General features: G+C 35.7%; 1 protein-coding gene across 1 annotated transcript in view; it reads left to right on the top strand.

Moving 5' to 3' along the window:
- LOC128171092 (uncharacterized) overlaps positions 1 to 22126 on the top strand; it is a 315176-nt gene that overhangs the window by 6721 nt on the left and 286329 nt on the right. Inside the window, exons 4-5 of the mRNA XM_052836844.1 lie at positions 7299 to 7526; positions 12195 to 12314. Coding sequence (XP_052692804.1) covers positions 7299 to 7526; positions 12195 to 12314 — 348 coding nt within the window. The remainder of the gene's footprint in view (positions 1 to 7298; positions 7527 to 12194; positions 12315 to 22126) is intronic.

Genomic DNA, 22126 nt, shown 5'->3' with positions numbered 1-22126 from the left:
ATTTGTTATACATGTAGTGCATGTTTCTTGTGTTTAATTGTTACCCTACAATTTCTATTTACTAACCATATTTGAGTGTTAAGCTTCGAATTATAAGCAAGATACAGAGATTTGCTCACAATGTTTGTACACAGATCTTAAAAGCTAAAGATTAAAAAAGTAAAAAAATTGTAAATATTTATTACGAAAATTGTCAAAGTCTGTTCTTCCAGAAACCACTTTATTGAATGGTAAACTGAACCTTTTTAGCTCACCTGAGGGTGGGGCCACAATGGGGGGGGGGGGGGGGGTCGAAGTTTAACAAATGAATATATAGAGTAAATCTTTAAAAATCTTCTTCTCAGAAACTAATCGGCCAGGAAAGCTGAAACTTGTGTGGAAGCATCCTCTGGTAGTGTAGATTCAAAGTTGTGAAAATCATGACCCCCGGGGGTAGGTTGGGGCCACAATGGGGGGTCGAAGTTTAACATATGAATATAAAAAGTAAATCTTTAAAAATCTTCTTCTCAGAAACTAATTGGCCAGGAAAGCTGAGACTTGTGTGGAAGCATCCTCAGGTAGTGTAGATTCAAAGTTGTGAAAATCATGACCCCCGGGGGTAGGGTGGGTCCACAATGGGGATCAAAGTTTTACATAGGAATATATAAAGTAAATCTTTAAAAATCTTCTTCTCAGAAACTAATCAGCCAGGAAAGGTGACATTTGTGTGGATTCATCCTCAGGTAGTGTAGATTCAAAGTTGTGAAAATCATGACCCCCGAGGGTAGGGTGGGGCCACAATGCGGGATTGAAGTTTAACATAGGAATATATACAGTAAATCTTTAAAAATCTTCTTCTCAGAAACTAATCCGCCGGCAAAGCTGGAACTTGTGTGGAAGCATCCTCAGGTAGTGTAGATTCAAAGTTGTGAAAATAATAACCCCTGGGGGTAGGTTGGGGCCACAATGGCGGGTCGAAGTTTAACATATGATTATATAGAGTAAATCTTTAAAAATCTTCTTCTCAGAAACCAGCCAGGAAAACTGAAACTTGTGTAGATTCAAATTTGTGAAAATCATGTCCCCTGGGGGTAGGTTTGGGCCACAATGGGAGGTCGATGTTTTACATAGGAATAAACAGAGTAAATCTTTAAAAATCTTCTTCTCAGAAACTAATCAGCCAGGAAAGCTGAAATTTGAGTGAAAGCATCCTCAGGTAGTGTAGATTCAGAGTTGTGAAAATAATGATTCCCAGGGTAGGGTGGGGCCACTTTGGGGGGGGGGGGTCAAAGTTTAACAAAAGATATAGGGTAAATCTTTAAAAATCTTCTCAGAAACTAATCAGCCAGATGATTCTTTATAATTGTTAAGACTTTGGCCCCAGGACAATTCTTTGGCCCCACGAGAAGGTTCAAAGTTTGATGTACGTTTATATCCCATATATAAACTATTGTTAGGGATCTTTTTGAGAACTGCAATACTCAACATATGATATGACTATAAAAATCATCCTGTTAGAAAAGGGACTAATGATTATAAACATAAGAATATCCAGGGGAAAATGGATTTTATTTATACAGGATCTACATGTATTATTGTACATTGTCCAGATAGTTTGTATTATTACTCCATTGAGCTGATTTTCTCATAACTATTGTTCCTCAGGTGAGCGATGTGGCCCATGGGCCTCTTGTTCATATAGTTAGGAGAAGAGACAAGCCTTCGGCAAAATTTTCATTACTTTTTTTTGTTGTTGATTAACTTTTAGGAAAAAAATTTTGCGAATGCAGAGCACGCGCAAATTAGCTAAAAATTTATCTACGGTAAAAATTTCCAGATTTACGGTATAACTAAGAAACAATTCATCTAACGATGAACTATTCAAACAAATGCATATAACCCTACACTGACTCTCAACGTGAAAACATGAGAGCATGCACATGGTAGCTAACTGTTTTACCTGATCGCTTTGCAGTCCCAATTCAATATTTCATGCATATAGCATTATCACATCACGTCAGAACATGCCTCTAGCATACTTATAAAACTTGTTATTATGATACAGAATGCAATACATTGTAAATAATGATATATTACCTGAACATAAGAAGGAGAGATCAACGCATGTACATGTATTGGCAATGGCAGATTTATCAAACTTAGGGACTCGCAGCTTCCGGTTCACGGAGTCGCAATCTAAAGCGGAGTTATCCCGCTTGTCCCAAAAATAAAAAAATCCACCCCCTTCTATTCTGTACTACAACATACATTTGCATACAAGTATATCAGTCTTACTACTTTTATATATACTGAGCAAAAAAAGTTTAGCAATTCAAAATATTTGATATAACACACAGTAACAGAAATAAGATACAACCTGCATATTTATTTAATTTATTGGATTGTTATAACGTGAATAAACTGGATTAAACTTTTTAGTCAATCTTGCTCCGTTACGCAAGAAAACAGCGTAAAACTTAATAGAGGTTAAGGTCTTTAAGTCACCGTCAATTTCAGTATTTTGTGTGGCCTCCATTTGCAGCAATAACAGCCATACAGCGGCGTCTCATGCTCCTAATCAGGTTTCGTACCTCTTGCATTGAGATCTGATTCCACTCATGCTGCAGGGCAAGGACCAGTTCCGCTACGTTGTTGACGTTATGTCGCTGTCTTAAATGACGACCAAGAATGTCCCAAACGTGCTCAATTGGTGACAAATCTGGCGCTCGTGCAGGCCAATCCAAAGTGACAACACTGTTTTGTTGAAGGGTGGTTTCTGTGTGACGTGCTGTGAGCGGACGGGCATTGTCTTGCTGCAGGAGTCTTGCATTACTTGGCACAAAAAGGGGACAACTACAGGAACGACAATCTCGTCGCAGTATCTTTGAGAATTTAACGTCCCATTAACTACCACAAGCGCCGTTTTACCCCGATGGCTTATTCCACCCCAAACCATGACACTTCCGCCGCCATAACGATCACGTTGGATAATGTTTTCTGGGTCAAATCGCTCGTTTCTGCGTCTCCAAACACGAAGTCTTCCATCTGCAAAATCGACGTTAAATCGCGATTCATCGGTGAACAGAACCTCATTCCATTGTCTCTGAATCCAGCGACGGTGAGTATTGGCCCATGCGATGCGGGTTTGTCGATGACGGTGAGTTAATGGTACTGCAGTGAGAGGTCTTCGAGCTCGAAGATTTGCTGAACGTAGCCTGTTTCTTACACTTTGACCACATAACCTTACTCCAGTAGCTCGGTGCAACTCTTCTGCAACTCTAGGAGCAGCCATGAAACGGTTACGTCTTGACGTTGTTACAATGAAACGGTCTTGTCTGACAGTCGTTTTACGTGGCCGTCCTGAACGCTGTCGATCGCTGACGTTTCCAGTTGTCCTAAATCGGTTCCAAAGTCGGCATATGTTAGACGGATGCACATTAAATTCCTGAGCAACATCTCTCTGCGAGCAACCAACAATTAACATCCCTATTGCCCGTTGACGTTTATTTTCAGAAAGTCCTGGTCGTTTCCCCATTAGACGTTTTTGCAACTTTTCACCGGTTTTCCTTTAAACACGTGTTCGACAAGTTTTCTAGGAAGTAAACTTTCCCCGGACTGTGATCATTCAAGCATAACCTATTGTATTGTTTCATTGTACCAACGCTGGACATCATGGATTTAACGCGTCGAGCTTTAGAAAAAACCATTGTCTTTTGATTCCTTTAATTCTATTGACTTCAGAGAAATACATAATAGACAAATCAAGAACTCTTTTTAAAATTATATCTAATCAAAAGCAATTGCTAAACTTATTTTGATCAGTATATATCGTATTAGTAAATTCGGTTCATTGAATAATACTGTTACTGTATACCGGGAATTTTCGCCCAGTGTTATCTCCACCCGTTTTACTTGCAAACGGTTCGCCATGTTTTGAAATCGCCCAGACACAGTTGATTAAAGCGAAATAATTTGAAATAATGGAATTCACCAAGTCTTGAATTCAGCCACTAACAACGAGGGCGGGAAAGGGGCGAAAATGAAACTGAGGCGAAAATTTCCTTGTATACAGTATGTGTTAAATTTTTAATATAAGGCGACGTATACATCAAAAAAGCTTTTGCTTTTTTTGATACTGAATTTTTTATATTTCAACATGATTATCAAATGAAAAGAAAATTGGTGGTTGTTTTTAAGAACGATTTTCATTTCTCGTCCATCAGTTTAAAACTTGAGGTGCAAAATATTAACAGCGTAACTAAAAAAAGTTAAATAAGACAAAAATCGATACTCCGGATGTAGTATGTCATGTTATATTTAAACGGCAAAGTTTGGTATCGGCTGTCATGTAAACGCATGTAGCAAACATCCACGTTCCCATTAAGAAAATTAGCAGTTGTTGAAATCTTTGTAACCATTTAAATATTTCATGCAAGATGTTAATGAGTGTCAGAATGACCCTTGTCTCAATGGAGCCACATGCACAAACACACCCGGCTCATTCACCTGTACATATGACGCCGGATGGTCCGGGATAGTTTGTGATGAAGGTAAAGAACTAGGAAATATGTTACGCCCTACATATTTAATGAGGAAAACAGATGTCTTAAAATGTCGAGATCTTCAACAAAATTTGGTACATTAGTATGTTCCTTCTTTGTTTAGAAGACGCTCGAGTTAATCTTTACGAGAAAATTGAAACAAATTGTCTTGTGAAATTTCTCGCTGTAAAAAGGGATACATGTGCATGTATAGCACGCTTGTTATTTATATTTATTCTGTTGGGAAGGGGTTTTTCATGTGAAGGGGAATTTATGCCAAAATTGTTAAGCTGAAGATATTCTATTGCAAAATTACGTACATAGGGAGAAATAACGAATAATGCAAAGAGGCACTCTGTAATGAAGGTAAACTCTTTCTCTCTCTCTCTCTCTCTCTCTCTCTCTCTCTCAGAAAGAATAATAGTTGTTGAATTGATATGCAATATGAAGGCCCCTTATGTAAAGTACATGAAAATCAAGAGCAAATTACAAATCTTACGGCCATTACTGTTGTGTCGATTTTACACAATGAAATTCAAATTAGTAGAATATAAAACAGTAAGTTTCTGACATGTGATGTTGCAACATGCGCTCGGTATAGAAGGTACATGTAACCCTTGGCAGGGAATCACATAAAAACTGAAAGATCAAGAAATATGGCGAATATGAAAATTTAGAGAAACCACTATGGTGAAAAATGTGCTTATTGTGACAAGTGATTTCCACAGAAAATAGTGATTGGCCTAAATTACAAGGAGTGAAATAAAGGTGTATGTGTTGAATGGGAATTTTGAAAACACACATCCCCTGACTACAGTGAATTGTATAATAAAAACTGTCCCGTGCATCTTTACTTTGTTGCAAAATTCTACATAGATGTTAAATGCATACAAGTAATAGCTTTCCAAAAAGCTTGCCTGACTAAACAAAATTATTCAATTGAAGCATGCATGTATCAATTATGCTATCTTATCAAAAATGAATTTTAATTTTCGCTGCTGATCATAAATTTTCAAACGGAACGTGCAAGACGAAATGTCAGTCTTTTCGATCTAGAACATGTACACATATATCACTTGAAATTCATTTATTTTATTAATTCAATTTTTTAGGGATGTACACATATCATATAAGTGCATGTAAGCTTGAAAGCTGGAGAGTAAATGGTCGTTTTTAAAAATTGTATTTGTTATATTAAGATGCAAAATCAACTGAAATCAATTTTTAAAAATTTCCAACCAAATGAAATATGAAAGAGTATACAAACACGTTTTGTTTTTTAATGTGTGTGGGCAGCTTCATCAAAATCATCTTGACAAGAAATTAAAAAAAAGTGAATTCTCAAATTCATGAAAAAAACCCTATCTGTAACTTCAATTCAATTAGAATTCCTTATTGCAGTTTTATTTTTTGCATGCCTCTACAAAAGTGGAAGGGGGAGTGGGGCAAATCCATTATATTTCCATTTATCCTATAAAGTTAAGAAAAGTGCCAGCTGCCAAAAAAGTGGGGAGGGGGAAGCAGCCTCCCTACCCCCAACCCCCGATGCTAAGTGCCTGTGATGTAAACACAAGGTGTGCTCTGGGGTATTCGCATGATCCCAACGGACTCGTCAACTAATCAGCGCGCAAAAACTACGAATGAGATATTATGGCGCGAAATCCTGCTATTACCTTTCACGCAACGAATGAACTCATCCATTGGCAGATATCCATAGGGAGGGGTCAAATGAATTTTTTGACATTTGTTTTGTAACAACTTCATACATGTATATTATACTTTGGATCGGATGTTTTGGAAGAAATCTATCGAATTAAGAAACAAACTTGATTAGTAATTGTTAAATTTAGTAATGTACATTTAGTAAGACACGCGAGTTATGATCCCTTTTCAAGATGAATGAAATCGCCAAACTGAACGAAAATGGGGTCACACCCCGATAATGCGGTTAAGCTCCTTCAGTAAACATTATACACTGTAGCTGTATAAATATATTTGTGTTTTATTCCAAACTAATGACTCGATATCTTGTAATAATGATAATCCAACACCAATTATTACTAACATTGTACCGTAATAGACAATATGTTACAACTTGCTGCGATGACCCCCTCCCCCTTTTCCACAGTTCAAATATGGTGGAATGCTGATCTATTTTTAAATCAGGATTACACACGTGCTCTGCATGGTGAACATTCCTTTTACTTGAAAACTCTTGCTTACTGTTGTTATTACATGCCATATAACATTTTCATCAATTGTGAATGTAAATGCTGATATCTGAAACATGCGTCGGTTAATCTTTTTTTGTGAAATATCATGATATTGCTTGTCCAATTGTCTGCACTGTTTCGGAGATTGCAACTTTTAAACCGTAGATATACCTGACGTCATGACGTCAGGCAATGATAAACAGTGCAAAAATTGTAGGTGGGGCCTTAAGGCTATACAACGTTTGAAGATACACTAGCTTAGTTTAAAGGAGATATGATTCCTACCCTGAAAATTTATAAAGTGTATTATCAGGTATGCATATTTTCATCAAATTTTGGTGTTTTCATTGCAAACCTTCCTCTTGTTGATATTGAACCAGTTTAAAATGTTCAACATGTAACATATCGATGCTAAAAAGTGTTGAATACAAGTCATTTAGCTATCGTCAGAAATTGAACATTTTTAATTACGGCTCTATTTATCAAAGTCAATTTAGCATTCATTAGTAAATAGTATGGTCTTATCGTTATCATGAAAATCTTAATTTTGGATTATCGTTGACAGTTTTGCCGAACATTGCATTACGTAAACCTGCCAAACAATCATCAACATATCTTGAGTATAACGCCGCGTGTGCAGTGGATGGCAACAGAGGAACAGACGTTGGTGTAGACAAGTGTACAGCTACAGGTGATGGCGACACCAATCCCTGGTGGAGGGTGGATCTACAGGCTGTGTATTTCATCACATCTGTCAGAATACTCAACAGAGGAGTAGATACATACGGAGCAGGTAAGTGTAAAAATGAACAACATTGCAAGTCTTGATTTTGCTTTTATGTCCATACCTTATAAATGTATAACATCACAACTGTCAGAGTACTTAACCAAAAAAAAGACAGTTAAACACAGGTAAACGTATCTAAAAACAACATTACAAAATCGAAGTATACCAATTGTAGAGGAAAATGTTGTTTAAATTCTAGTTAATTGGTTCATAGCTACGATCGATAGAGTCCCAAAAAATATTGATTTACTATTCTGTTATATCGGAAACTCTTTTATTTCCTCTTTCATTCTACACAGTATCTAAATCATCTTTTGGAATATGATAAGGATGTAACTTTTATATATGCGCAATTAGGTTTCAGAAATTTAATTTACATCCAAGGGGTCAATTAGATGCTGAAAAATTATGTTTATTCTGTTTTACAAAAAAAAAAAAGTTTCAAAAAATTAATTAGTTTACATGTATGCATAAGCCAAATCAACTCCTGGCATATAATTGGAGGCGACTTGTTGATGTAAAAGGTCTTAGAAATTTTATCTTAACCATAAGGGTAAAAAATGAGCCAAAAATTACGTGTCTTTTTTGTTTTTTGTTTTGTTTTTTACAAAAGAAATAGTTGCAAAAACTTCAAGAACATTTTTCACATTAGCTGATTTTTTCCCTTGAAAAATGGAATTGGATATCATTCAGACGCACAAAAACCTTTATAAAAATAATTTTCATATGTTTGGTAAATAGTAGCTAAAATGACGTTAGTTCACACAACTTAAAAAATTTCTGGAGTTTAAATAAATGAGCAATAAGGTGTTAGATGTTATTAAATTAATTGATAACTAAAGTGAATTTAACCTTAACCCCCCCCCCCCATAAACACACATACAAACCGAAAAAAAAACACACCAAAAAAATAATCCCAACATTCAGAATTAATATAATTGTAAAAAATCTATTGGTGGTGGTCTTAAAAATACTATTAACTGGTTAAAAATTGCAAAGAAAAATATAAAAAATATGATTTTTTTTACTCTAAAAATTATAAACTATAATCGCTGGTGGTAACATATACTCAAGTTATATTTATTGACAAAAAACAGTTAGAATAATTCCCATCCTACAGTATCGACCAGACCCAAACTAACAGAAAATAAGCCCCAACTAAACGCTGGGTTTACTTTCTGGGATTACTCCGGGTTTACTAGAGTGGACGCAAAGTAAATCCATAGAGGACACAGAGAGTAAACCACGATCAGAAGTGTACCCCGAAAAACAGACAGTACATGTGTATTCAAAATATACATGAACAAACACAGGATGAATGACCATCTTTAAGTCCTCCTTAAAGATAGCTAAAAGGTGTTTAAAGGTAGCTTAAAGACGATCTTTAAGCCACCTTTAAGCTATATGTGTTGCTTAAAGGTGGCTTAAAGAAAGCATAAAGATGGCTTAAAGGCAGCTTAAAGACTATCTTTAGGCCACCTTTAAGCCACCTTTAAGAACAACTTATAGGTCCTTAATGTCCAAACTTCTTTAAGCCACCTTTAAGCTACCTTTAAGCTACCTTTAAGCTATTAAAAAAATTTTAATTCAATATTGTGCTTAAGTCCCAACAAAATGTATGAACTTAATGAAAGAAAAGGTATTAAAACGGTTTTTGTTCTAGAAAGAAAAATGAAAAAAAAAACACAAAAAAACCCGGCCACAGCGAGAATTGAACCTGAGCCCTTAGTTTACTAGCATCACCACACTTCCTCTGCGCCACGGCAACTTACATATATATGAGCGTTTTTATATCCTATATATCAGTGGATATTGAATCACTGTATTGAATGTGTTTACTTGAAAAGATTTTGACAAACCATTCAGTTTGTAACAATCAATTATATCTAATTTAAAAATTACATGCATGCATGTATTTAGATAGAAATACGGAACTTGGTCTTCAGTGAACAAAAATATATTATACCTAAATGGAAACCGTTAAGTTCACTATAATAGGCTTTCTTAGTTAAATTTTAAACCGAGTAGATATACGTTCATCTAATTTATAGCTATAAAAATGTAAGAAAGAAAATGAAATCATTTCTTTTATTAAATGCATTGATACTATTAGGGTATTTGTTCAATTTCCCGCAATTTCCCGGTTTTCATGATCGCGGCGCCGTTCCAATATGTTTAAATATTTACATGTAATTGTATGTACATGATTTTTAAACTATCAATTCTATAACAAACAAAATAACCAATTACCGGTGACGTATTTACTGCATGTGGCAAATGCAAATGACTATATATTTTTGTATATTTAACATATTTACCCTTATACATATATTTCAATAATCAACCCCTATTTATGATCACCGGTACATTAATTAATTAGCCTCAAGATTTTACTCTTACATACATGTATCGTTAATTTGTAGACGTAACATTTTTGAAACCCAGAGCTAGAAAATAATACTTTGAAAATGAATTACAAATGTAAATTAACTTTTATTCACTAGACTTATCGTATACTCGTACATACTAAGATTCAACGCCTTTAGAAACCCTGACATGCACCTGGGCACATGTCACACCTGTTGTGTATATCTTGTATATTCTGTGTTAGTTCCAGGGGTTTTCTTAAGTTGAACGAACAATAGACTTTAATTAGATATACACAAACATGCACCTGGGCACACGACACACCTGTTGTGTATATCTTGTATATTCTGTGTTAGTTCCAGAGGTTTTCTTAAGTTGGACAAACAATAGACTCTTATTAGATATACACAAACGAACAAAACTATGTCTAGACAAACAAAGCAGTAATATCCTGCCCGATATAAAAAAGGCAGTTGAGAGTCTTTTCATCTTTAACATGTATCTAGCAGATCTAGAGTTAAAAATAATGAAAATTGAAAAAAAAATACAAACCTAAAACCGATTAACAAATTAAATCATGCATTTTTTGGTTCATTATCTTTATTTTGTTTAATAACCGGATGAACTGAGAGAGAGAGAGAGAGAGAGAGAGAGAGATATTTTCACCGATTAATTTATAATAGGAAACAAACATACTTTAATTAGTTTTATGCACATGTTAAGATACCGAGACTGCGCTCATCCCTACAATAATTTTGAAACCCCCAAAAATTATAAAGAATTTTATAACGGCAATCTGTGTCCATCGGAGCGGTGTTGATGATAGCGATCTGTGTTTAAAGGAGCGACGATTAAAACCGCCTGGAACACCCCCCCCCCTTCCTTGGAAATTATATTATCACCCGGATTACCCCCTCCCATCCCTATAAAAGAGCTTTTGCATTTAATATATGTTTTTATTGTTCAGCTTGATCAATATTGACTTAGTGGCCACTTAAAGACAGTGTAAAGGCAGTGTAAAGAGAGCGTAAATGCCACTTAAAGATGCTTAAAGGTGGCTTAAAGGTAGCTTAAAGAAGTTTGGACATTAAGGACCTATAAGCACTTGCTTAAAGGTGACTTAAAGGCGGCTTAAAGGTTGTATAGCCTTTAAGCTCCTTTAAGTCACCTTTAAGCCACCTTTAAGGACTTGCTTAAAGATGGTTTTTTGGCCCTGTGAAAGAGCAGGAATTACAGGCAGTAGGATAGTAAGATAAAAGACAGGTCTGCTTCACAATTAAATGACCCAAATAGCAAGTCCCGAGGAAATAAAAAGCAAACCCGAGTGGACACAAATTTTAAAAAAGCAAACCCAAAGTAAACATCAAATGTAAACCCGGGGTTCAGATGGGGTTTACTCTGGTGTTAGGTTGGGTCTGATCAATACTGTAGGTTTTTTCTCTTCAAAAAATTATTTAAGTTCTCTAAACAATCTCTTAAAATATATATATATATATATATATATATATATATATATATATATATATATATATATATATATATATATATATTCTGCCCCGGCCAGGGCCTGAATTCACGACCTCTGGAACCCATTCTCCTAACAGTGAGCGGCCACCGCACTTACCACTAGGGCATCTAGACAAGACAAAAATCTTGCTTTCGACGACGAAGGGTAACTAGCGCGCTGGACGCTCACTACACGGTCGTTTGAGATACATGTGGAATGCAGTTAAACGACAATTTGAGAAGATCGGGCCGATACACATTGAAAAAAAGCTATGAACTAATTGTATATATCAAAAGAAATGTGTTCATACATGCAAAATACGCGTAGCATGAAGAGAAAACAAAATGTCTGAATGTACACAAGATTTCGTTTCAGATAAAATATCCGATGGCGTGTTCGGTTAGACTTGCATATAGAAACATGTGCATGAGCACATAGAATTAATACCTGAATAGACAAAAATGAGTTGAATTACTTTATAACAGTTGATAACTGTCTAGACTTTAGGAGTGAAGAGCCTTTTTTTCACAAAGATTATTATATTTCCTTGTAACGATATACATGTATGTTACTTTTAAAATCATTATCACAAAAAGTAAAAAGCTTCAGGCCACGACCATTTCATAATAAAAGCAAGCAAATTATTCACAAAGCTTGCAGCTGTATATTATAAACAGAACCGTGCAAAAAGTGAAGCGTTCTGTTTAAAAAGCTTCCTGAACCGATCCGTGCAACTGGTGTAGTAGCATGTTGAAGTGTTCAGTACATATCCTGAATGACCATAAACTGACTTATTTTAGATGTGTCATACAAGCTGCGGGATGTTACCGTCACAGTTGGACTGACAGAATCAGATGTCAACACTCCCTGTGGTTTCTTTGTTGGTCCCGGTACCGCGTCACAGCTGGTCGTCATCGATTGTCCGACATCAACACAGGGGAGGTTCGTAAAGATCTCCAAGACAACAGAGGCCCTCACTCTTTGTGAAGTTGACGTGTTTGGCGTCCTCGTCTAATCATCAAATGATTTGGTGTCATAGATGAAAAGTTACCGTATAAAAATACATGCATTTGTTTGTGCATCCCGGATAATTTAATATGTATCCTCTTTTTTTAATTCAGCTGGACAAGTCTTACTTGTGCCTTCAGTCAGTTCAGGCATACATGAATCTTTTACAACATACAGCATTGCATACAATGTATTATACCACTGCTTTGGAATCCGATAACATAACATATCTCATGACTTCAATTCATCATATTATAACATAGCATACAACATGGTTTAACTCGCTTTTACATGATTTTATTTTCGAGAAATAATGTTAATATTACAGAACAGTGGTGGGCTTTAGCTTCTTATCATTTAATTCAAATGTGTTGAACTTCTGTATAAAGAGGCGTTTTCGTGCAATTGTCATAGCATACCATAACATATCTTATCGTTAAGCCTTTCATTTCAAAGTTTCATAGCATATCATTGTATAGTATAGCATATCCTAAAAATAGTATAGCATATCATTTAAATCATAACCATAGCATAGCGTAATTATAATTGTAAAAGATATGCATGCAATGATTATTTACATGTAGTACTGTTTGTTCTGTATGTGGCTTGATGACTCTATCGTATCTCATTTACATGTATAATACTACATACACTGGATATATTGACTGTGAATCTTTCATGTACCTTAATATGTATCAACATTTACAAAATTCGTTCGAATCAATTAGTGTTGGTTTTTATTCTGTGTTATTAATGTTGTGTCAATAAATAACAACTGCAGTTTTTTTCGTTTTCTTTTAAATAGGACAGTGGAAAGAACATTGTAACCATTGACCTAGATAATATTCTTTTATAGCTTTTGTCTTTAGATTAAAAATACATAATGACACGTTGAAGCGTTACATTTTTCAAAACTTTTTTTTTTAAATGTTTGTGCTAGCAATTAGTTTTTTTATTAAAAGCAGAAATATTTTGAATTTATGTAAACATGGTCAAAGTAGGAAAGGTTTATGATCCATTTGAAAGAAAAGTTAAATAGAAATAATGAAGTTTGCTAACTGTAGTATATGCATATTGTAGGCTGCTAACTGTACAAACTCGTGCTATTAATATGCTCAGTTTTAATACAACGTAGAAAGCATGCATTACAGTCTAAATATAGTATGCACAAGTTTGTACAGTTAGCAATCTACAATATACATATGCTTCTATAGGTGGAGATAAAATCATGCAATACGGTATAAAATAAATGTTTTTCACCATTTGGAGTAAATTGTGGATGATTACATAACAATTAAATTATACTTTTATTATTCATTATCTTTAAAAGATTTTGAATAACCATTGTTAAAACTTTTGCAGATTTGAATACTTACTGATTACAGCAGTGGTTATAACAGTGCTTGTGTAATTGTTATCATCATCAGTGGAGCTCAGAGGAGAGGAAGTAAAGAGGGTCCTTGTGTTCTAGGAGATGATGTTCAGTGGGTTTTTGTGGTTGAGTGGAGTGGTGCAGGTGATTTTGGTTGGGTCAGAAGCATGTAATGGTGGTGTGGGTTCTTGAGCTGTAAATTGTTGAAGAAAATATTACATTTAATAATTTAATTAATGTCACATATATTAAACATCCTTTTTGCAAGGATCTTTGTACAGTTACACACTGTACGATCAGTGTAAGTTTATAAAGAAATAATAATTGTTACCGTGTGCTTTAAAGGAATAAAAAATGTCTGACAAATACTACCTCTTACATTGTACTTCATTTGATAGAGGAGAGGAGGTGCTGTGTGTTGTTGTTGTCGAATCATGTGGCGTGAAGGTGGTGAGGGTTTATGTGGTTGAGTCAGAGTCATGCAGGGTGTAAGTATCAGTGTCAGTTTACACAGAAATGATAATTAGCACTGTGTGCTTCATAGGAATAAAAATGTTTGACAAATACTAATTCTTACTGCATTGGGTAGAGGAGAGGAGGTGCTGTGTGTTGTTGTTGTCAAGTCATGTGGCGTGTTGAAGGTGGTGACGGATTCTGTGGTTGAATCAGAATCATGCGGGGTGGAGGAGGTGGTGTGGGGTTTTGTGCTGTATGTGGTTTAAGTATGCTGAAATATCAATTTTAATAAATTTAATAAACATGTTCTATTCCAGTGCAGATCAGTGTATCCTTCTGTGATACAGAGTACTCCAAAGAATATGCACAAATAAAACAGGTAAAGTGAAGAAAAAAGGAGCTAACGTTTATTAATATAGAAGACTAAAAAATCTTACTTATATCGTATACTTATAGAAAATATACTGTTTTTTGCCCTTTGCGATATAAACCGAAAATTTGCTAAGGGGTGTGATATAAACCCTAGGTGTGTGATATAAGATATATATTTAATATCGCACCCTTTCCGTTAATCATCGGCTATTATAACGTAGAGTTCGGTATGCATCGTTCAAATCCGATCTCCGAGTATGACGTCAAAAAGTTACGTCGACGTCAACCTATTTTACAAACAGCTGGCGCAAAAATTTGGAAGTTTATCAAAGATGGAATATATAGACACGGAGCGATTGGTTAACAATAATCATTCATCACATGATGTTTTTTACTGTCTCTTTAATATTTTCTATAAGTATATGATTTAAAAATCATAACATGACAATTTTTTTTGTTATACTTTCATGTTAAATACTGAAATCTGATTGGTTAGGACGCAGTTAATAATATTTACTATTACCCTCAGCGTTAGCAACGCACTTGGCAACGGGTAACATTAAAAAATGTTACATGCGCGAAAATTATGCGCATACGGTTCGCTGTAGAATTCACGCTATTCCTATATAAAAGCAGTAAAATTTTCTTAAAAATTTTAAAATAGACATTCAGTATAACAAAATAAATAGTGCCTGTTTGGGAGGATAACAGTTGAAATTGACACCCCTCGAAAACCATTGTCAACCTCCGCTTCGCGTCGGTTGACAATGGTTTTCTCGGGGTGTCAATTTCAACTGTTACCCTCCCAAACAGGCACTATTTATATAATATCGCATCCTATATATATATATACATATTATTACATAAATTTTTTTATATCGCATCCTATATTAGCCCTCTCGGCTCGGGCTAATATAGGATGCGATATAAAAATTGTTATGTAATAATATGTATATATATGCTGCATCTTATAGGTAGAAGGTGATTGGTGTTTTTACTAAAATAAAGTGGTCATCACATGAAAGACTTAGCTCGTCAATAAAAAAAACGACTTTTTTGCAAGCAGCAAAAATTAGGCACTTCAAACACAGGATGGATGACCATCTTTAAGTTCTCCTTAAAGGTAGCTTTAAGATGCTTAAAGGTAGCTTAAAGACGATCTTTAAGCCACCTTTAAGCTATATGTGTTGCTTTAAGATGGCTTAAAGAAAGCGTAAAGATGGCTTAAAGGCAGCTGAAAGACTATGTTTAAGCTACCTTTAAGCCACCTTTAAGGACAACTTATAGGTCCTTAATGTCCAAACTTCTTTAAGCCACCTTTAAGCTACCTTTAAGCCACCTTAAAGCCATTAAAAAATCTTTTGTGTCAATATTGTGCTTAATTTACCAACAAAATATATTAACTATATGATAATGATAAAAAAGGTGTTAAAAACGGTTTTTGTTCTAGAAAATAAAATGAAAAAAAAAAATTATCAAAACGCCCAAGACGAGGATTGCACCCGGGACCCTTTGTTTACCAGCATCACCTCGCTTCCTCTACACCACGGCAACATACATTTTCGGGCGGTTTTTATAACCTATATATCAGTGGATATTGAATCAATGTATTCAATGTGTATTTTTTACTTGAAAAGATTTTGACTTCCATTCAAATTGTAACAATCAATTATATCTAATCTATAAATTACATGCATGCATATATGTAGAATGGAATACGGAACTTGGTCTTCAGTGAAAAAAAAAAATATTATACAAAGAGTGATCAGAAAAGCTCACTCGATGTAGTTTTCTTCTAAACCGACAGTAAAGATAACACGTTTATTAATTACACAAAAAGGGGTTTCATTTCTGATCGTGACTTTTTGATTTAACCCTTTTTGCGACTTTTGCTTTTTTTTTGACTCTGTTAAGGAGTTCATTAGAATGATGTGTTTCCGTCTATCGCCGTGGGCCATGCGTTAATAAATTTGTAATTAAAATAATGTCATATTGGAAGTCTGGGATTTAAATGTATCAGTGTAGTGTAGCTGTAATATTATTTAAAGTTATCTCTCTTGGTTCTTGGACGAAGTGCGCGGTTGTAATTGACGACGTATGCAATTGTACCTAAATAGTAATCAACGACATTTCCCTTCCATTTTGTTGTTTACTGAATGTTTTTGTTATTTGTTTTGAATCATTAAATATCATATTATAGAATAAATCGAAAGTGTTTTAAAGGGGCAAGTTCACGATTTTGGTCGAATTCAATTTTTAAATTTTTAGTGTTTGTAATGATTAAGAAATGCAATTCTACTAATCAATCAAAATTCTAGTCTCAGTTGTAGAGTTATAAGCAGAATACGGAGATCAATTCTTTGTCTTGTATGGAAGTTTTGTGTTCTGTTTCTTGTTTACATTTGTTCATTATACCGGTAAAGTTCTTCAAACCGCCATCACAGCCCCACCCTACCACTCGGGACTGTGATTTTGAATTTACACTACCCGAGGATGCCTCTACACAAGTTAAAGCTTTTCTGGCGAAATGGTCTTTAAAAAGAAGATTTTTAAAGATTTTCTCTATATACTCCTATGTAAAAATTCATTCCCCACTGTGGCCTCACCATACCACTGGACTATTATTTTAACAAACTTGAATCTATATACGATTTGGAAATGCTTCCACTCAGATTTGGGCTTTCCTGGCCAAAAAGTTTTCAGAAGAAGATTTTTTTGAGATTTTCTCTATGTATAAAAATGTATCCCCAATTGTGGCCCTGCCCTACCCCCAGGGACCATGATTTGAACAAACTTGAATCTACATTATCTGAGGATGGTTCCACTCAAATTTGAGCAATTCTGGCCTTATAGTTCTTGAGAAGTAGATTATCTCTATATATTCGTATGTTAAACTTGATCCCCCAACTGTGGCCCCACCCTACCCCCAGGGACCATGATTTGAACAAACTCGAATCTACACTACCCGAGGATGCTTCCATTCAAATTTGAGCTTTCCTGGCCTAATAGTTTTTGAGAAAAAGATTTTTAATATATATTCCTATGTAAAACTTGATCCCCCAATTGCGGCCCCACCTACCCCTGGAGACCATGATTTGAACAAACTTGAATCTACACTACCCGAGGATGCTTCCATTCAGATTTGAGCTTTCCTGGCCTAATAGTTTTTGAGAAAAAGATGTTAAATATATATTCCTATGTAAAACTTGATCCCCCAATTGTCGCCCCACCCTACCCCTGGAGACCATGATCTGAACAAACTTGAATCTACACTATCTGAGGATGCTTCCACTCAAATTTGAGCTTTCCTGGCCTAATAGTTTTTGAGAAAAAGATTTTTAATATATATTCCTATGTATTCCCATTGTGGCCCCACCCTACCCACAGGGACTATGATTTGAATGAACTTGAATCTACACTACCTGAGGATGCTTCCATTTTAATTTGATCTTTTCTGGCCAAATTGTTTTTGAGAAGAAGATTTTTAATATATATTCCTATGTAAAACTTGATCCCCCAATTGTGGCCCCACCCTACCCCTGGAGACCATGATTTGAACAAACTTGAATCTACACTATATGAGGATGCTTCCACTCAAATTTGAGCTTTCCTGGCCTAATAGTTTTTGAGAAAAATATTTTTAATATATATTCCTATGTATTCCCATTGTGGCCCCACCCTACCCCCAGGGACTATGATTTGAATGAACTTGAATCTACACTACCTGAGGATGCTTCCATTTTAATTTGATCTTTTCTGGCCAAATTGTTTTTGAAAAGATTTTTATAGATTTCCCTATATATTCTTATATAAAACTTGACCCCCCCCCCCCCCCATTTTGGGCTCACTCTACCCCCGGGGACCATGAATTGAACGAGCTTGAATCTACACTACCTGAAGATGATTCCATTATAATTGGAGCTTTTCTGGCCTAATAGTTTATGAGAAGAAGATTTTTAAAGATTTTCTCAATTCCTATGTAAAAATTCATCCCCCAATTGTGGCCCCACCCTATCCCCGGGGACCATGATCTGAACAAATTTGAATCTACACTACCTGTGGATGCTCCCATTTAATTTGAGCTTTTCTGGCCCAATAGTTTTTGAGAAGAAAATTTTTAAAGATTTTCTGTATATATTCCTATGTAAAAATTCAAACCGCCATCACAGCCCCACCTTACCACTAGGGACTGTGATTTTGAATCTACACTACCCGAGGATGCTTCCATTCAGATTTGAGCTTTCCTGGCCTAATAGTTTTTGAGAAAAAGATTTTTAATATATATTCCTATGTAAAACTTGATCCCCCAATTGTCGCCCCACCCTACCCCTGGAGACCATGATCTGAACAAACTTGAATCTACACTATCTGAGGATGCTTCCACTCAAATTTGAGCTTTCCTGGCCTAATAGTTTTTGAGAAAAAGATTTTTATTATATATTCCTATGTATTCCCATTGTGGCCCCACACTACCCACAGGGACCATGATTTGAATGAACTTGAATCTACACTACCTGAGGATGCTTCCATTTTAATTTGATCTTTTCTGGCCAAATTGTTTTTGAGAAGAAGATTTTTAATATATATTCCTATGTAAAACTTGATCCCCCAATTGTGGCCCCACCCTACCCCTGGAGAAACTTGAATCTACACTATCTGAGGATGCTTCCACTCAAATTTGAGCTTTCCTGGCCTAATAGTTTTTGAGAAAAATATTTTTAATATATATTCCTATGCATTCCCATTGTGGCCCCACCCTACCCACAGGGACTATGATTTGAATGAACTTGAATCTACACTACCTGAGGATGCTTCCATTTTAATTTGATCTTTTCTGGCCAAATTGTTTTTGAGAAGAAGATTTTTAATATATATTCCTATGTAAAACTTGATCCCCCAATTGTGGCCCCACCCTACCCCTGGAGACCATGATTTGAACAAACTTGAATCTACACTATCTGAGGATGCTTCCACTCAAATTTGAGCTTTCCTGGCCTAATAGTTTTTGAGAAAAAGATTTTTAATATATATTCCTATGTATTCCCATTGTGGCCCCACCCTACCCCCAGGGACTATGATTTGAATGAACTTGAATCTACACTACCTGAGGATGCTTCCATTTTAAGAACTGGGTACGGTAAGCAGCAAAATCGGCCTTGTTTTCAAAGTTAATGAAATTTTGAGTGAATTATTTGGAGAATTAAACGGTTTCAAAACAGTTTGATTTTTGAAAATATCTTTTACGGTTTCCATATAATAGTTATCTAAACATAGCATTGTTTATAGCTATTCAGTTAACCAAAAACGTCATGACGTCATGAAATGTATTGACAACGTTCTTCAAATAATAATTATAAAAAGGATGTTCTGGTATATAATGTAAACAAAGACATATTTAATCCATTATTTCTTTGCCTTTAGCGGTAAGGAATTAATTATGTTTCATGTTATATAAATTTATACATCATCATCATAATAGTTTGCATTCTCTCACCAGAGGTCGTGTTACGCAACTTTCGCTTGCACCTCTGACAATGTACAAGATTAATGTGCAAATTGAGACGATGGGCAAAATGTATTTAAAATGAATGTAGTTTTTTTTTTATATCTAAATCAATTTAAATGTCTAATGCATGTGAATATCTTTCTTTCACAGTTACTGTATAAGAGCTTTTTAGCCGAGGTAAAAATTAAAAACTGCAGGATTACATTATCTAGTTTGACGGATTTTTGAAAAATTGAAAGGGCAGGTTTTGCCCGCTCCAGATTGATCGCTGGTTTTATAGAAATCAGCAGCAGTGTCAACTCCTATAATCTTATAAACTTGCCCACAATGCTTGTCCTCTCTTTAAGATGATTAGACAAGAGAATAAAAACAGCAATAACACGTGCCTGTCATCCTTGTTTTGAGCATGTGACATACTATTTCTCCAGTGTTGACAGAAGTGTAAGCTGTACAAGTAATAGCCTTCCAAAAAGCTTGCTCGACTAAACAAAATAATTCAAGGGCTACCATATCTTATGACAATTTTAATTTTCGCTGTTGTTCATAAATTCATAAACGGAAGTAGAAAATTCAGTCTTTTTCTTCGATATATAGCTTATGGTGTTCCGATAGGGCCACTTCGACCTTTGCAATTTCGGGCGAAGATGCGAGGTTGCGAAGGCGAAGGTACGAAGGCGAAGGAGCGAAAGTGCGAAGATGCAACGGCGAAGCGCGTAGATGCGAAGGCGAAAGTGCGAAGTTGCGAGGGCAAAGGAGCGATACTACTATCACTCTTTCGCCCTCGCAACCTCGCCTTCGCACTTTTGCCTTTGCCTTTTTATGTTTTCTATCGTTTAAAGATATTTTCTTTAAGCTCTCTATCGTTTAAAGATATTTTTAGCTGTATAAAATAACATCTTTGGCAGAAGATTAACTTTTGAGAATTTATTTTCAACACCCTGCGCAGATCAATATTTTCATGATTTCTAGTGGAGAGGGGGGGGGGGGGGGTCCGAAGGATAATTGTACTAGTCGGGGGGGGGGGGGGGGGGGAGGTCCGAGGCATATTTTGGTATTTTACTATGTGAAATCAATAATACTAAATTTTCCAGGGGTGGAGGGGGGGAGGTGTCCGACCCTCTCTCCATTACTGTGTGAAATTAATTTTCGTGGGGGAAAGGGGGGGGGGGGGGTCCACGCCCCTCTCCAGCTCATCCGTGAAAAAGGAATGTCGCATAATTAAATTAAAATGGTAATGTGTTTGAACCATGATGTTGGTTTAAGGTAAACAGACAGCTAATAAGTGACGGGAGTCTGGAAGTGTATGTGTACACATTATTGCGGACATTACATTTTATGAGGAGTATATAAAGATAAGGCATAGTGAGCATCGGTTAACATATATGTCATATAACACAGTAAAATATTAATAAACTTTCATAATAAGCACGATGGCCTATAGCGCATGGGTATCAATAACATCTGAGATTAATCGGCAAACCTCGGGCGAGTGCGGCATCTGCAACAAATTCGATTCCATTGGAATCGACCGATACCTCATGCTGAATGCAATAAAAAAAAAGACGAAGGCGAAAGTGCGAAGTTGCGAAGGCGAGAGTGCGAAGTTGCATGGGCGAAAGAGCGATAGTAGTACCGCTCCTTCGCCTTCGCACTCTCGCCTTTGCATCTTTCCACTTTCGTTCCTTCGCCTTCGCACCTTCGCAATTTCGCCTTCGCAACTTCACACTCTCGCATCTTCGCCCTCAAGGCGAAAGTCGAAGTGGCCCCATCGAAACACCATAATAGCTGGAGCATGTACATATATATTATTTGAAATTAATTTAGTTCATTATTTCAAATGAATGTATCAAATAATTGCATGTAAGCTTGAAAGATGAAGCAGTTAAATTGTATTTGTTATATTAAGATGGAAAATCAAAGGCCTTTTTTTTCATTTCCAACGTTAGGAAAGTAATAGAAACAGTTTTTGTTATTCAAATATTTATAAAGCTGAATGTGAACACACGGTGTGCTTTGGG

The sequence above is a fragment of the Crassostrea angulata genome, chromosome 2 (assembly GCF_025612915.1).
Source record: "Crassostrea angulata isolate pt1a10 chromosome 2, ASM2561291v2, whole genome shotgun sequence".
In the NCBI taxonomy this organism is placed as follows: Eukaryota; Metazoa; Mollusca; class Bivalvia; order Ostreida; family Ostreidae; genus Magallana; species Magallana angulata.
This window is presented reverse-complemented; position numbering and strand designations above follow the sequence as displayed.